A 17,944-nucleotide genomic window follows, 5' to 3' on the forward strand; every position below is an offset into this window, starting at 1 on the left:
ACCATCTCACAGATGGGTCTTGTCAGTCGCTCGAGCGGGCTTCCGCTTACCTTTACCCCCTACCCAACCCCTCAACCCTCCTTTTCAGCTGTCATGCTCACCCTCCCTCAAGGCCGAGGTTTAGAAACTTCTGCTCCGCAGAGCTGTGGAACCCGATCCCTGTGGGGAGCGAGGGGAGGGCTTCTACTCTCGACTGTTTACGGTGCCCAAACCCAACCAGGCTGGCCTGCGCACCATCCTAGACCTTTCCCAGTTCAATCTTTCCTACACCAAGAGAAATTCAAGATGATCACGCCCGGCCAAATTCTCTCCTCTTTGCAGGCGGTGTAATATATTGTTCTTGCATTTAAAATTTCCAGGAATAATAATGGTTCCCTGTAAACATGCACCCACTGACCTGATCCAGTAGCTCGAATGTGTTGAATATGAGAAGCCCCCCCGGGGGAATCTCTTCCTATCCCGTGATAGATTGCACCAGGAAGGAATGAACTCCCCAGGGAAACCCTCTGGGGAAGAAAACCCTGACCGCCTCAGCTGTTGGACGTCTTCTCTGTTAAGCAGGTTGGGTCGAGTCTCTGGCACAGTTCCAGGTGACTGAATGCAAATACCACAAAGAAAATAACGAAAGTAAAGATTAGAGAATGGTAAGTTTGCACTGAAGGACAGAGTGGAAGCAGAATATCAGTTGCCAAATAGTTACCCTTTATAAAGGAGATTGTGCCCTATAATGTCTCAGGATTGCATGTGTACGAATTCCTTCTGTGAGACACAGAGAGTGAGAACTCGTGGATATCGTGATGTAACTTCGGGAATCTAATATGATATGTAAGGGAAACATGAAAGACCTGAATTTAGAACAGGCTGACCTTTCTGAAATGCCATAGGAACAAATGAGAAGGAGAGAAGGGTACCTGACAGCAGATTCGGATTGTGATGCAAAGAAAAAGCCTTCTGAATTACACTGTCGGGAAATGAATGAAGAGGCTGAATCGAATCAATGTATGCGAAGTGTTCAGACCGGTGCGTTTGGAAGCGGTTACAGGTGAAATGAAAAGGATCTGTTTCGAGCCGTTCTGGCACTCGAAAACAGAGGTTAGGAGGCGGAATCTCTGCCCTTGGAGTACGACAAGAAAGCTTCTAAAAGACAGAAACAGTGGAAGGTATCAGCAAGGTGCAATGAGAAATTTAGTAAGAGTATAAGCCTAGGGGCGAACTTACGAAGCGCTGACTGGGGAGAGTAGCAACGCACTCGAGCGTTGTGCCTGCCGCAAGATAAACGGATCCTTGCTGAGGGGGTGGAGCCATAGTTGCAAGCATCCCTTGCAAGGCTAGAATACTGCAATCGGATGACGCTGCCATCTTGGGAGAAACAATGGCCGCCACCCGTGATTAGGACCAACGGTTCCACAGTGACCATCTCCTTCTGTGGGATATGACAGGCGGGCGATTTGGAACCCACACAGGAGATGTCTCCGTTTTTCTCTGGGAGAGGAGCACTTCCAGTTTCGGGTGCTTCCTTTTGGCCTCAGTTCGGCCCTGCGTGTCTTCACGAAGATGTCGGTGATCGCGGCCCATCTTCGTCTCCAGGGTATCCATGTGTATCCCTATTTGGACGACTGGCTCCTACGCAGCCCTTGCCCGTTAGCAGCAGCGGGCAACCTCCAGTCTCTCCTTCAGCTCCTGTTCCATCTTGGGCTGTCGGTGAACTGGCGGAAATCCTCCATGACGGTCTCACAGGACCTGACTTTCCTGGGTTTTCGTTGGAACACGATAGACTGCTGTGTGTATCTGACCGGGGACAGAATGGCGGATCTGTTGGCCACGTGTCAGATGTTTACGCAGTCTGAGAGCATGTCGGCCTGGTGGTTCCAGAGGCTTCTGGTCCTCATGGCCTCGTGTGTGCTGGCTCTTCCTCTTGCTCATCTCAAAATGAGGCGGACCCAGATGGCTCTTCGGAGTTCCTGGCGTCAGGCTGTGGACCCGAATTCCAAACGGATAATGATTCCGGATTCCATGAGAGTGGACCTGGACTGGTGGTCTTCTCTCAGCAACCTTGGGTTCCAGGACCCAAGCCCCATGGTGACAATCACGACAGACTCCTCCCTTTTTTTCGGGTGGGATGCGACGTTAGATCTTCTTCAGGTCTCGGACCTCTGGTCACCTCAGGACAAGCTCCTGCACAGAAATCAATTGGAGCTTCTGGCGATTTTTCTGGCGCTCAAGGCGTTCAGACCTCTCATTGTCAACAAGGTGGTCCGCATAAGAACGGACAATGTGGTGTCAATGTACTACATAAACAAGCAGGGGGGATCGAAGTCTCCCCCTCTCGTGGATCTGGCCGTTCAGATTTGGGAGTGGGCTGTGCTTCATGGGGTCTGGCTGCTTGCAGTGCACATCCCGGGCCGGCTGAATGTCACCGCGGATGCCCTCAGCCGGCGGACAGTGGTCAGCTACGAGTGGGAGTTGCAGGTGGAGATCCTCTCATGGTTTTTCTCGCGTTGGGGCACACCAGAGGTGGACCTCTTCGCCACGGCGGTAAACAAGAAGCTTCCTCAGTACGCCTCCACAGGGGGGCTGGGTGCCTCCTCTCTGGGGGACGCACTCGAGATCCCATGGCACAACATGAGAGCTTACGCCTTCCTGCCTCTTCCTCTGGTTCATCGAGCAATTTGGAAGTTGAAGAGTTCTGTCAACTGTTCTCTTCTACTGATAGCTCCGTGGTGGCCGGCCAGGTTTTGGTTCTCGGAACTTCAACACCTGTCGGTGTGTCCGCCGATCGGGAGTTACTGGTAACCTGATCTTCTTCACCAAGGGGAACAGCAGATGTGGCACCCCTGCCCACAATCGTTCAACTTGGCGGCATGGTGCCTGAGTTCACGGCTCTAGAGCCTTTGGGTTTGTCTGCGGATAACATGTGCATTATCCAGGCAGCCAGGAAACCCTCGACCAGATCCCAATACAATAGTAAATGGCTCAGGTTCTGTCATTGGTGTTTGGAGAAAGAATTGGACCCGAGGGTGGCGACGATTGACACAGTGCTGTACTTTGTCTCCTCCCTGGCAGAGTCAGGGGTTCATGTCTTGTCCTGCAGGACTTATCTCGGCGATTTCCGCCTACCTCTACAGACCGGTGTTCTTATTTGTTAACTAACCCGGTAGTGAAGAGACATTTTGCTGGTTTGACACGCCTCTACCCTCCGGTTCGTAGTCTGCACCCGCCTTGGGACCTAAATGTAGTCCTGACGGCGCTGTGCCATAAACCTTTTGAGCCAATGGCTACGGTTGACCTCAAGTACGTGTCCTGGGAAGTGTCCTTTCTGGTCGCCGTTACGTCAGCGAGGAGAGTGAGTGAGCTCCAGGCATTGTCGGTGGAGCATCCTTTCTTGGTCTTTCACAAGGACAAGGTAGTCCTTCGGACGAACCCAGCTTTCCTACCAAAGGTAGTGACCGAATTCCATCTGAATCAGTCGATTTGCCTTCCGGTCTTTTTTCCGAATCCTGCCTCGGAGGCGGAAAGGGTTCTACACTGCCTGGATGTCTGAAGAGCTCTTAAATTCTACCTGGACAGGACGGCCGAGCTTCGGAGCTCTTCCCAACTGTTTGTGACCTTCGGTAAACCCCAGGGCAGGTCGGCGTCTAAGGCATCCATTTCAAGATGGATTGCTGCCTGTATTACGGAATCTTTCACCGTCCAAAAGCTGAAACCTCCTGAAACGCTCAGTTCGGCCAGGCTGTGCTGAAGAACCTGTTTTAGTAAGGGGTATTTCCATCCACCCAAAGTTCCTGTAAGGGGTGCTTGGGAATCTCCCATAAATATGGAGGAAAGGGGACGGGACGTAGGAGTATTATCAGGTTACTCACCGTAGTGACCACCTTACTCCTAGTCCATAGTCCCCTTTCCTCCATACGCCTGCCCGCCATCCCCTCTAATAAGGTTCCTCTGTTATTGCTAATGGGTCTTGGACTCTGCGATAGAAAAGGACTAATGGGCGATGCGCAGGGCGGAGCCAAGGTGGGCAGGGTTACGTCCGCGTGCCGGGCCCCGCGCAGGAAAGAGAGGAGGGACACATTTTTGAAAAAAATGTGGATGCATTTTACAAAGTGATCCGGTCCCGTCCCACAGGATGGAGAGATGTCCCATAAATATGGAGGAAAGGGCACTATGGACTAGGAGTAAGGTGGTCACTACGGTAAGTAACCTGGTAATTCTTTCATTTACATCACTGCACATTGTTTACCTTTGGTTGCGAGGGCAAGGATAGGTTTTGGACAAAAAGACTTTTAAGTTGTACTCTTGGACTCACTTTCCTTAGTTTTTTTTTCAGGTAGGGCATTTCATCTTGGCATAAGGCAAGTTAGGCCTTCAACCATTCTGACATTGGATTTAATAAATACTTTTAGTTCAACTTTGAATCTGTTCTCTGTGTCATGCTTCATGGTGCCTTCACAAATTGTGTCCGAAGTGGGATGCAGCTCAACCAATACAAGTTGGGGGACCCTGTGATTTGAAAAGCTGAGTACCAGAGGATCAGACCCTTAAGTAGCTACCAAGGGCGGGCTCTGTCGGGTTTGATATCTGTAGCAGTAAGGATAAAACAATTCCTCCAGGTGAAAGAAGACTGATCGCCACAATTTGATAACAATTCCACCCCCTGATAGCTACATTAGACTAGCACCCAAATCAGGGCTGGCATGGAGATTTGAAATTGATGCATTAGTGGGAGTAATAGGCACAGCCTTTAGAGGTGACTTTAAGATATAGTTACAAAATCACACGAAGGACCCATTCCAAATCCATCAAATATATAAAGTTGCTCAAGGGATGCTTGAGAAAGCAGTGTTCCCTAGGCTTAAGGACGAATCTGGAAAGGAAAGTACAGAGAGAAGAACTTAAGGCTTTGGGCAGGCCGATGACACATCTGATGACCCTCCCAAACCTGAACCCAGAAAAATGAAAGAGGAAGAGCCTGAGACATTTCCAGACTTTGCCTTTGCCTAACAAAACAACCCCTTGTTAGCTAAGCCGATTGTCATATCGGAGCCAGAGGTCCGGGGAAAAGGGGGACTCTTTTTCTTTTTGAAAATTGACTTCTTTATAGAGGGAACACCACTTGGGCTACGTAAAAACACAATTGGTAGTCCCGAAGGGTCACAAACAGGTGGTACTAGAGATAGCCCATTTACATCTGATGGGAGGCCATCTGGGACAGTCAAAAACTCAGACAAATATTGCAAACATGTTTTACTGGCCCTGAATTCACACTGATGTTAGAAACTACATTCAAACGTGTGTAATCTGTCCAAACACTGGGACACACATACCCCCCCCCAGTTCCCTTAAATCCATTACCAATAATTGAGGTTCCATTTTGCAGAGTTGGTATGGACATTGTGGGACCCCTGAAGACTTCCAAACTGGGGAATAAATACATTCTGGTTATTTTAGTTTACGACACACGTTATCCTGAGCCTTCCCTTTGAGAGTCAACACAACAGATCCTCAAACACCTGGTCCCTTTCTTCTCTCGAGTAGGGTTCCTCAATGCGATACTGACTGATCCAGGCTCTACTTTCATGAGCAAGCTTAGGGGGGGGAAGTTGCGTATCACCACCCTCAGAACATCTGTGTACCATCCCCAGACAGATGGCCTGCTGGAAAATTTTAATAAAACCCTCAAAACCATACTCCAAAAGTTAGTTGAGCAAGATGGTTAGAACTGGAGTCAGATGATACCCTGGGCCTTATTTGCAGACTGAAAAACCCCTCAAGCCTCAACAGGATTTTCCCTGTTTGAACTCCTTTATGGACGAGAACCCTGGGATGTCCTGGATATATTGAGAGAAACATGGGAAGAGAGCAGGCTCCAATTCCACTTTCCCAAACTGCAAATGGGTTGAAAGAACACATGACGACCGTTAGATCTTCGATCCAGCCTCACACGGTTAAAGCAAAGGAACAACAAAAGACCTCCTATGATAAGTATTGTTGTGATCCTTCTCCATAGGTCAGAAGGTGCTGGTGCTTTTCCCCACTTCTGAAAATTAACTGGTATCCAGATGGCATGCAAGGTACTGAAACATATGGGTCCTCGAAATTATAAGATCTCACAACCCGACCGCTGTCTTAAAACCCAGGTCTACCATGTAAAAGTATTGGAGTGCAAGGAAAACCCTTCAGAGTCCCAGGTTATAATATTATCCTGTCTTTTACCAGAAGTCACAGAAACCAAAGCCTTAGTTTCCCCTGAACTAATAAACAATCAAAAGCAAGACCTCTTTGACCTCATCCAACAGTTTGCTGATGTGTTTCGAGAGGAGCCTGGAGAGTGAAGGGTATATAACATCACAGCCGCACTCCCATAGGCAAATTTGGTACATTTGAAACTTTATTGGTTACCAGAGGCAGGGAAAGATAACATCATTCAGGAAGTTAAAAACATGGCTAACATCATCGAACCCTCTAATAGTCCTTGGTCCTACTCTATCGTGTTGGAGGTTCTGCATAGACTTTAGAAAGGTGAATGCCATCTCTGTCTATGACGCTTATCCTATGCCCCCGTATCGACAATCTGATAGACCAGCTGGGTAATGTCTTATTTTGAACACTAGACTTTACGAAGGGATATTGGCAAGTTCCTCTACATGGGCCTGTTAAAGAGAAAACTGCTTTTGCCACACCATAGGGTTGTTTCATTTTAAAGTCCTGCCTTTTGGGGTGCATGGTGCCCCTGCAACATTCCAGAGACTAATGGATAAAATTTTACAGCCATACTCGGAATTTTGCAGAGCCTATATAGATGACATTGTGATACATAGCACGACAGAGGAAGACCATTTATACCACCGTTACACAATTAGAAGAGTTAAGAAAATCAGGGCTGACCACTAATCCCAGAAAATACCAGCTGGCCCAATCGGCGGTAACGTTTTTGGGGTTCTTTGTGGGTAATGGAACTAAGAAATAGCTAAGGGCTTTGTTGGACTAATCGGGTACAAGCAAGATTTATTCCAAATTTCTCTAGCAAAACATCCAGACTGACCAACACGTTGAAAAATGCAGAGCCCCAAAAGATCATATGGGAAGAGAAAGATGAGATCTGTTATACTTGAAACAAGCCCTATGCAAAAGTCCCATTTTAAAAGATGCAGATTTTTCCAAATAATTCATCCTCCAGACTGATGCTTCCTTAATGGGGTTAGGAGCTGTTCTATCGCAAAACCATGATGGTTTGGAATATCCAATTTTGTACATCAGCAGGAAGCTCTTCCCAAGAGAGATTAAGTTCAGTCATCGAGTTGGAGGCACTGGCAATCAAGTGGGCAGTAATTCTTGGAAAATATTACCTCCTGGGTCGTACGTTTCCCCTAATAACAGACCACTCTCCTCTAGTTTGGATTAGTTGGAGGAAAGAATCCAACCCTCGGGTAATGCAGCGGTTCCTGGACCTTTAACCATACTGCTTCAGAGTGGAACACTGGAAAGGTTGAGAGCAAGGTAACGTAGACTTCCAAACAAACCAAGAAGGAGAAAAATAAGTGAACTGTTAATGTAATTCAAACGGCAGGTCAAGTTGACCAGGAGTTGTGTTGAACAATGTGAGACTGAAACAAGTGCACATTGCTACGTTGAAGTCTTGGGGAAGGGAACTCTGAGACTTGATGAACTGCAAATATTGTCTTGAGGAGGGAGCCTCAAGACCCTTTTCTTTTTAACTGGTTTGCCTGGAACTTGAGAAAGGGAACCCCAAGGATTGTGTGAAACTGTATTGCTTTGAACTCTGGGAAGGGAAACCAGGAGGATTTGTACAACTTTCTTGAAATTGGGGAAGCAGAGCTGAAAAGGAAGCAAAGAGCTGTACGAAGCTCAGAGCTTTGTTTTGATCACCATTTCTTTGATTGACATCCCTACACATTGTTTAGCATTAGTTGTGAGGACAAGCATAGGGTTTGGACACAGAAAGACTTTTAAGTGAACTCCTGGACTTAGACTTTGCTTAGTTTCGTTCAGGTAGGGAAATCCCACTTTAGCATAGGGCAGGTTAGGCTTTCAACCATCCTGAAATTTGATTTAATAAATACTTTTGAACGTGTTGTCTGTCTTGCTCCATGATGCCTTCACAACGGTCAAGAAGTATTTGTTTTTTTACACACATGAGGTGGAAAACATGCCTTTGTGGCAGTAGAATGCTTTCATGCAAATGCCAGCTAATATGGACATGCGGATGAAAGAGTACGAAAAAATGCAGAAAAGAAAACGGAAGCTGTCGCTTAAGGGGGGGGCAACACCCCACAACTAAAGACACCTTGGGTTTAAATAGTGATGGAGGAGACGTCTCCCTCCAACAGGGTGGTAGCGCAAGCAGTTGGGATGTGGGTGCAGGGATATCCAGGATGTGTCTGTGCCATCTCCAGAAGATGCAGTCCCCCACTCCCCCTCCTTCTGACTCGCCCATTGCGGACCAATGATCATTTCGGGCATTACTAAAAAGAGCAGCAACGTGTATCATTCAGCCAAGCACAGAAGAGAAGGATTTTATAGAAGACATTTTAGAGAAGTCTAAGCCAGTAGCTCAGTATATCGCACTCTTGGAATTTGTCAAAAGACGCCTTTAAGTCTCTATGAAAGGTCCTGCAACAAGAACTGCTGTGAAGACGCGTGTGGATGAGAAGTATAAACCTTTGCCAGCAGATTCCTTATTAATTCGCAGACAATGAAAGAGTGGTGCCATGGTAGTCAACACAGCATGGAAATGATGTGACTCCCCAAAGTCCACCAAAAAGGCCCCAACAGAAAGGGAAAACAAGAGGATTTTTCTAATTGGGATGGGGGATAGGGAAAGATGTCAACCACTGTTCGGTACAGTGTGTCTATCGCTCATGCATTTGCAGTTAGTCGTTATGACTGGTGTCAATAAGATGTGATGTGATGCAACAGTTGGTTGAGGAATTTCCAGAAAGCTTAAAGGATGAGTCCAAACCATTAATAATGAGGGATAACTGGTATCGCATTCAGTAATTAAAAAGAGCTTTGACACAGCAGAAACAGCAGGCTGAAAATTGGCAAATACAGCAGTCCTCAAAAGATACTCTTAGCTCATACCCAAGTGTTTTAAACCCGATATTCAAGTGACTCATAATTCTATAGATGGAGAGTCATTGTTTGGAAAAGCCATTGACGTAATACACAAAGGTGAGGCAGGACCACGAGAATGTTCAGGGAGAACATTCACACGCAGAGGCCATGGTAGCATGCGCAGGGGCTTTAGGCACCAACAAGCGCCAACCTACAAAGTTCCTTACCAGGATGTTCCAGTCGCCCAAAGCCTGTGGTCTTAATGCCAGCAAACGCAACACCAGCTTGAGAGTTTCCAGGCTCTTTCCATAGGGATCAGAAGAGCTAGAGGTCAAGCCAGAGAAAGTGCTACCAGATGTTGAACAACTGCAAACCAATGAGGTCCCCTTTCTCATACGTTCACATGCAACACCATTGGATGGAAAAATAAAGAGGGTTTTCTATGCATGGAAAAAAAAGGAACCACCGAACCTATGGTTGATGGATTAATAGATACACAAGGTCAGAACATCTAATACTTCAGCAGGAAGATTAATAGCCTCCTGTATAAAACCGTTCCTGGGGGCAAAATGACCACCAGAGAAGCACAAGCACACCATTCCAAAGAGGGAAGCTGGGCTTTCCAGGCAGTGGTTCCAGTTTATCAGCTATCTCACTCAATAACTGAAAAAACATGATGCCTGTAATGGGAATGATGGCAGTATCCATTTACCTGATACCATATGCATGCTTACACAAGGCCAGTGCAAGAATGGCCCAGTGTCCAATGGCCACACGGGATGGAGGACTGGAGGTTTTAAGCAAGGTTCTGGAAACTAGGCAGTGGCGGAACCCAAAGTTTATTATAACGGATCCATCCATGCTTGTATGGGGGCTTATTTACAGGAGCTCACAATCCAAGGGAAAAGGATGGCTCGGGAGGCTCAGTTACATATTAATGTCAGCGCAAAAGGCACAACTCTGTATCTAGTCACTGGTAAGCAGCAAACGTGCACTGGTAAAGACTAACAACACAACAACAATGGTTTATCTCAACAACAGGGAAGTACACATTCACTAACTCTATTGCAAGTGGCTCAGCAGATTTGGCACAGCCAGGGTGACAGCTGGTTAGTAAACTAATATGTGCCAGGAACCGATAAAATGCCTAGTGGACGCCCTCAGCAGGCAGGTCAAACCGGAGCATGAGTGGGAACTACAGATATAGACACGTTTGCAATAGATACCCCCCTGCTCCCCCCCACCCCCCTCCAAGGGGTACACAAGATGTTAAGGGGAATGGCCACAGTAATACTTGATTGAGCATGTCAAACATGCTGCACTCGCCTATTACATATAGTGTTAGAACCACGTCTGAAGATGTATCCATCATACAACACACCCAAATCCCCAATCTATGAACGTATTTTATTTATTGGATATTTGTAAGGCGTTTATACAACAAATGGTGTTTCAAGGCACCACAAGACAAAAAAAGAGCCGGTAGGGACAAGGCATAAAGGTACAATAATGACATTCATGTCATGCTAGTGCAACATGATTCCTGAAGGCAGAGTTTTGACACTTGCAACTAGCTCCTAGTTGTGTGGACATACAAACGGGAATTGCAAACCAAACACATGCACTTGTTACAACAATAAATGGAAACATTTTGTAATTTGGTGTGCTAATCACTCTCTCACCCCCATTAACTGCACGCTCAAAGATATTGTAGCATAATTACGACATCTGTTGGATTCAGGGACTTTTGTACAGCTCCCTAAAAGTACACTGGCAGCATTGGCAGTGTACACAACCGCACAGCGCCAGGGTTCTTGGTGGCAGGTACCAGTGCTAAAGGCCTTTGTGGAATGCATGAAGGGAATTCCTCTGCAAGTGGCAGCAACAGTTTCTCTTTGGGATATCAATAGTGTTGCAGTGCAGTATGCTTTCACCTTTTCAGGCAATTCATAAATGTTCTCTTAAACATCTAATGTGCTAAGTTGTCTTCTCTGTTTCTATTACTGATATAAGAAGAGTAAGCGAACATCATGCTTTGTCTATGGAAGAAACCTTGGTGACTACATAAAGGCAAATGGGTGTTCAGAGCACACCTATGGTTCTTAACAAAATTCATTTCAAAACTTCAAGCAAACCAGTCCGTTGAGTTACTGTGTTCTTCCAGAGAGCGGAGAGTCGAGTAGTAAAATAGTTACATTTACTTGACGTTCACAGAGGAGTCCTGTTCTATATAAACCGAACAAAAGACCCACGCAATAACATGTTAGTCTTTCGTCTCATTTGCAGCCATTTCAATAAGACCAGCAAAGCCAGATGGATTGTGCATTGCATCCAGGAATAGTAAAGCATTGTCCTCTGCAACAACAACCGACGGACCACTCTACAGAGACACTTGTTTAATATCTCACTAGTCATCTGCAAGGCAGCAATATGGGTGCCATTACATATGATCACAAAGCATTATTGTATAGACACTCCCGAAAGAGCAAATGCCGATGTGGTACGAGTTGATTTTGCAAATCCTTTTGCAGTGGTGCCACCTGCACACACCTCTTCAACAGCACGCACCGTTACATAATCTATGCATAGCATGTACATCTAAACCGATTCACAAGCCCCAGAAGACAAACGTTATTTGCCCAATAGTAGTCTTTCTGATGCTGATGTGTCTATAACCACCTGCGCCTGTTAACCCCTCCCCCTCAACCCCCCACCACCACACCCCCGCTGTTAGGGCAGAAGACATTTCTTCAAAATTACACATGCAACGCTCACTATTTTGCAATGAACATAAATAAACTGAGGGCTGAGGGCATAGGTACCAGCACACTTTTAGAGTAAGGATAGTGTAACAGGAATGCCCATGGCAGTGTGTCGTAATGTATATTACGTGTTGGGAATGAGGTGCACGTGAAGGTGTTGCTGAGTATGGCTTAGAACGTGCAGTGTACGAGTGCAGCGCTACGTTCTGTATTTGGCAGTTGGGGCTAAGTGTTGCGGCCGGGTGGGATGTTGCCGGTGTCGCTCGCTTACCATCTAACGTGATTAAGGATGGCGCTGTAGCCAGGAATAAACTTACCGTACATTACTTACCTGCGTGTCGGACTTGTGTAATCTCAAATTACATCACAGTGCCTCCTTTTCCAGCCAGTGAAAATTACTCTGGACCTACCACTAGTTGATGGAGTATGCATAGCATGCGATTGTAACACAAGACAATCACCAGAAAGACTTGATGTTCAGTAACGTTTGCCATATGTAAATTAATCTAAAATAATTGTATGGTTTCAGTTAAAATCACGTAATCCAGCTCAGAAAAGATCAGACTACAGTGATGAAGAATTCCTGAAATGGCTGACAGCAGTCGGAGGCACACCTCCAGAGATCCTCGCAAACCAGGAGCTTTTGAAACTCGTCCTTCCAGTTTTAAGGGCAGACCTTAAAATTGTCGAGAATTTTTTGTGAGTATGTGTTCGTAAGATATTAAATCTAAATGGTGATGCAGAATGTTATTATAAACAACCAGTAATGACACATCTAGCAATGCACAGTTCCAATGAAGGCACCCTCACCTAGTGAAGTGTATATGAAGGAGCATGCTTGGGAATTATTACAATATTCTACACTGTTATTGTAATTAATTTATGGACTTTCCAGATGAGGAACATGGCACTTCTGCTGATTTTGAAAACGTTCTCGCTTCTTGCTGAGAGCTCTGGCCCTTGGACGTTGCGCATGAGCAAACAAGTTAATAGAACGCTCTACATTGCCGACAATACGCCATTTTGAAAATGTTTCATAGAGAATAAACCCTTCAGGAGAATAACCGATTACACTGCCTGGGTTTGCACATTCAAGTTGTTTTGTTTTAGAGTACATGCAATACAGAGAATTAACCTTAAGTGTGAGTGTACGCATAATGCTACATGGTTCTGCCCTGCAAGTTGCAGAAATGCAGATTAAATCAACTTCCCAGGTAGCTTCATGCATGTTTCTCTGGTTGGTGTAGTTTGACAATTAGTGTAGAGTGTAGTAGAATTGCACAACACTAGGAATGTGATCATGTTGTCTTTTTTTCCAGTTGTTCCTTCCAATCTTAATAGATCTAACCCCTCCCTTGCCCTTCTCTCTCATACACATCTACTACAGATTCACAAACCGCAAATAGGAACATATCATTTTCATATAAAGACAGAGGGCCTGATTCGTAGAACGTTTTCCTATGGGATTGCTCCATTATAAAACACTTCAGGCCCAGAGTGTTAAGATGGATTTTTTGAACCATCCTTGGGAGAATGACATGGAGAGGCCACCCTATTTTAGTGAACAGGGAAAAGATGCTTCTGTTTATCCAAATTCAATCAAGGTAGTGCTGCTGAGCAGTAAGGTCTAGGCCTTAAGATATGTAGGGATGGTGTATGGTACAATTGCACATAGTATGATATGACATTTGTAACGCGCCTATACACAAGTGTTTCAAGGTGCGACGAGGCAAGGGAGGGAGGACAGAGACAGCGATCTTACTAGGCCAAGTGACACTGAGATTGCCCAAGTGCAAGAGTGGGGTGGAGGGGAAAAGTGCCAGGAGAAAGGGAAGGGGGCAGCACTGTACATGGGATCAAAACAATAACAAGAAGTGTGGCCAGCAGGTGCAAGGGTAAGTGTAGACAGCAGGTGTCCTAAAGGGGAGGTCGATGGACTGTAGGGTTACAGATACAGACCCAAGTGCAAGGGTTGCTGGGAGTACTAAAATATATCAAATTAAAAAACCATGTATAAACATACATTATCCCTCAACAAACTGTATGCAAATAAAATCACAGGTAAGTATTACCACCTAGACAGTGAGTCACTTGGACTACATGAAAAGTGTAAGCATTAAAGTAAGTGAAAATCAGTTAAAGCAATGCAAAAACAATTGTAAGTAACGAGAAGCAATTTAATAGCAAAGATACCTATTAACCGTGATTTATAAAATAAGGTCCCTTACGCTTAAGATGACCTTCGCTGCTAAGGAGAGGAGGCTTAGTGCAACTAAGAGTCACAAGTAGGTAACATTTGCAGGGAGATGGAAGTCTTTAGAGTGCAGAACAAGTATTTGCAGAGCCAAAAGGTAGTGTTCCAGTAGTGAAGAAACAAAGGCAAGGTAAATTGATTACTGGTCCCCTCCCAAACCCACCACACTGGGGGTAGCCCAGGTGCTATCCTTGGCTATACCTCAATCGAACACAAACATGCAAGGGAGTGGTAGGGTGAGGACTTTGCACTCATACAACCTTATGGTGGGAGATTCCACTAGACACCAACCCTAGGGTTTCTAGATTTACTTAGCCCATTTGCTTTGATTGTTGATTCCATTAAAGGCCATGCAGTGGCTTTAGTGGTAGTTACCGGTTTCTGGATTGGGTCAGTTGATGGTATGAAAGGGGCTCCTAGGGGACCCTGACGTCTATGGAAACAAGGCAGGTCACCACACACGATAGAGATGCCAGACACAAGGTTGTATTCCCAAAGATAGGGTTTTATTGTAAAGCAAAAGTCTCAGTTGGCCAACTCGGTCTCATGCCCCGCGACGTGTATCTCTAGACCTCGAGGGAAGCAAGAGAGTGAATTATGTACATCAGTTACATATATACAAAATGCATATCAAACAATCAGCTATGACGTTTAACACCCCTCTTTATTGGGTTTCTTTGAACTTGGTGTGATGATGGACATCTCCGACCACTATGACACCTTCAAACATCTATTCTAGTAACAATTTGCAATGTGTGAGTGCGTAGGCATCTTTTGGTTATTGAATAGAACACGGCGCTTCTGTTCTTGGAAGCGAACTACATACGGGGGGGGTTTGCATTCCGGACCTTGCTATCTATCAGGTGCTATTCGCGTCCTGGGAGCTGACATGCTCTTAGCGGGCTCAGCAAAGGGGGGCCGTTAGAAAAGCATAATTCAAGCCTTTAGCGGTGTTATTCTAACATATTCTACCATATAACGAGACTGGCTGGCAGCTGTGAAATGATTAAATGCCCTGCAGCTCTGCTTCAAGGCTACATTAAGGAGGGAGCCGGGCATTCTTCCTGGCTCTGCCTACGTTTGTGTTTCAGCAAACTCTTGTTATCCTCACGGCCCTGTGGCCTTGTCCTTTTCATATACGGACAACAATGTTCCACAGTCGAGCAGTGTAAGCGGAAAATATACTGCGAAGCAATAGGAACAGAAAGCAATGAGCAATGTTTAGAAAACAAAATGGCGATTCTTGTTGCATCAAAATGGCCGTTCATTGGCAAACTCGAAAACCTATATTCTGTCGTATCGTGCATGAGACGGTTGGTCCACGGCCACCAAAATGCGTTTGCGGTCTCAACGTAGAGGTATCGGTATTTCTAGACTGACAAACCCTCCTTTGGCCGTATGCCAAATGTCTTTTATTTATTGAAACCTCCTCTAGTGATGATGAATCTGAAGTACTTATTTCTGAGTCTTGCATGCTATCGTGGACATCATTGTCTTCATCAAGATCTACTGCCATCAACTCTTTCACCGCTCATCTCATTTGGGTCTGGGCTAGTTCGATCATGAGGTTGTTTTTTCTTTGTTATCATATGCATGCATCCTTCCGTACATCCCTCAGTTACCGCTGCACAAACTATGGGTAAACAATGTATACAACAACAGCACTTTAGGAATATTCCGAACACCACTACTAATATTGAGATCAACTTCCATCCCCAAGATCGTAGTATTCCCCAAAACCAAGATCCTATTCCCCAGCACCCTTCTCCCGTGGGGAGTTCAGAGCTTAGAACGTGCATTTTCTTTATTGCTTCAAAGATCGTGGGGGAATAGTCATCGACATAAACGCAACATGCTGATCCCACTATTTTGCAAATTCCCCCACGATCAACCAGGATTACATCGAGAGCCATTCTATTTTGCAGCGTCATTAACCTGATTCCTCTTTCTTCCAACGTCATGTTAAATAATATATCTGTTGTTGTGTTTATTGTATTCTTTAGGATTCTGGACAGTTGCCTTATATTATAGGAGTTCACTATCTGTCCTAAGAATGGAATGAATGATTTCGCTACATCAGTTGCTATTAAAACACCTTTGTCAGTCCTCTTGACTCTAGTTCTGGATAATCTGGCCATGGCTGCTGTTTCTAAGAGGAATACTCCTGGGAACAGTAGCCCTAGGTAACATGTACCTCCCCAGTTTCTGGGCAACCAAGGGTATGCTTTCTCTCCACATATAAAATAAACTGGATCACCTACGTATACTGGTTCTATTTCCCATTTTAGTACCACTGTATTCATACAACCAGTATATGTTCCGACTGAAAAAGAGCCTTTCTTTTTTAGACAAAAAGGGACCGTTCTTGGGCTATAATTCACCGTGTAAGATGGGGGAATAGCATCTTTGTCCCCTTTTTGTTCTTACACGAAACGTCATTACAGATGTTTTTTCTGGCGGGGACAATCTATCTCGCCTATTTTGTCGTGTTATCTTCCGTGTAATTTTCCTCGTGGGCTCTGGGGCTATTACTTGTGCTTTATGGAAAATGGAACAACCCACAGGCTTCATTATTATCTCCTCAAATTCATTCATGTTGGTTCTGTCTAATTGACCCGTATTACTCTCATTGCACTTCCCATAGAACATTGCACCTAAAGATGCACTACATGCAGAACTTAATGGTAATGGCTGCACATACCACCCTATTCCTTTTCCGGCGTGCTGTGGTAAATGGGCACATACCCAGCAGTTTGTTTTCTTCAGGATTGCATGTGTCATGTTCATTATCAGTAGTAAGGTGTTATTTCCAAAACCTTCCCTGTGTTTTTCTTTCATTGGGGGTAGGGTATAAGTGATCACCTGAACCGGGCTTTCAGTAGTGGATATATTAATTATTGGTAAAAACATTTCTAATGGGTGTATTGTTTCTACCCACCATAATATTAGGGCTGTCGATATTGGTGCTACCACGCTCATAAAGCATATTATTATCGTTGGTGTCAGCATACAATTTGTTTTACCATGCGTTTTTCTTAAACATAGTCTTTATACTTGACTCATTCTAAGCGGTTGTAGTGCAGGAGGAGGCTGGAACTGGTCCCGGCATGTTTCTCGTCGTCCTTCTTCCTTATCACAGTTCGTTGTGGATATCTCTCTTCGTCGCGCTTGCTCTGATGTCTATAAATTCAATGGAATTCTCACAATTCAGTTTTGCCTGTCCTTTTTAGCCTGGATTCGATTATTTGTTTTTAGGCGAGATCACTTGTCCCTTCTTATACTGCTCAGAGGATCTTTGATCAGTTATCGCCTCAGTATCATGTGCGCCCAGCTTGTCTGCTCTGGTTCCGGACACATGTACTAATAATCAATTATCTCACTTGCCATAGTACCATGTGCGCCCAGCTTGTCCGTTCTGGTTCAGGACACATGTACTTTTTATAATCGCACCGAGGAGCCGCAAGTCTTGAATTGTCCAACTTGCACAATTCTCACGCTTCTCTCCTTCTCATTCCATGAGCAGAACCAGAGGTTGACATAAACACCAAAAAAAAAGAATGCGGATCACTTTGCCTTCCGAGGCCGCAGGTTGTATCACCTTGCTCCTGGTATCGTATGATCCGTGAACAGTGCCGGTGCACTTTCAGATTCAGGCTTGAAGTCAGCCTGTGGCGCTACTGCAGGTGCTGGTGTGCGCCGCGCCAATGATGCAAATCTATTTTTTGCCGTGCTGGTGGGTGCCAAAGGGGTACACGATTTGGTTTTGCTCGTATCTGCAAGGCAGATTTCACGTCTGTCAGCAGTGATGTCGATTCTGCTGGGCAACGTTGGGGCACTTTTTGCCCTTCCCCCTTTT

At 45.4% G+C, this 17,944-nt stretch overlaps 1 protein-coding gene across 1 annotated transcript in view; it reads left to right on the plus strand.

Moving 5' to 3' along the window:
- OLAH (oleoyl-ACP hydrolase) overlaps nucleotides 1-17,944 on the plus strand; it is a 545,979-nt gene that overhangs the window by 379,318 nt on the left and 148,717 nt on the right. The window contains exon 5 of the mRNA XM_069648395.1: nucleotides 12,364-12,533. Within this exon, the coding sequence (XP_069504496.1) occupies nucleotides 12,364-12,533 (170 nt within the window). The remainder of the gene's footprint in view (nucleotides 1-12,363; nucleotides 12,534-17,944) is intronic.

The sequence above is a fragment of the Ambystoma mexicanum genome, chromosome 2q (genome assembly GCF_040938575.1).
Source record: "Ambystoma mexicanum isolate Mex_15411 chromosome 2q, UKY_AmexF1_1, whole genome shotgun sequence".
Taxonomy (NCBI): Eukaryota; Metazoa; Chordata; class Amphibia; order Caudata; family Ambystomatidae; genus Ambystoma; species Ambystoma mexicanum.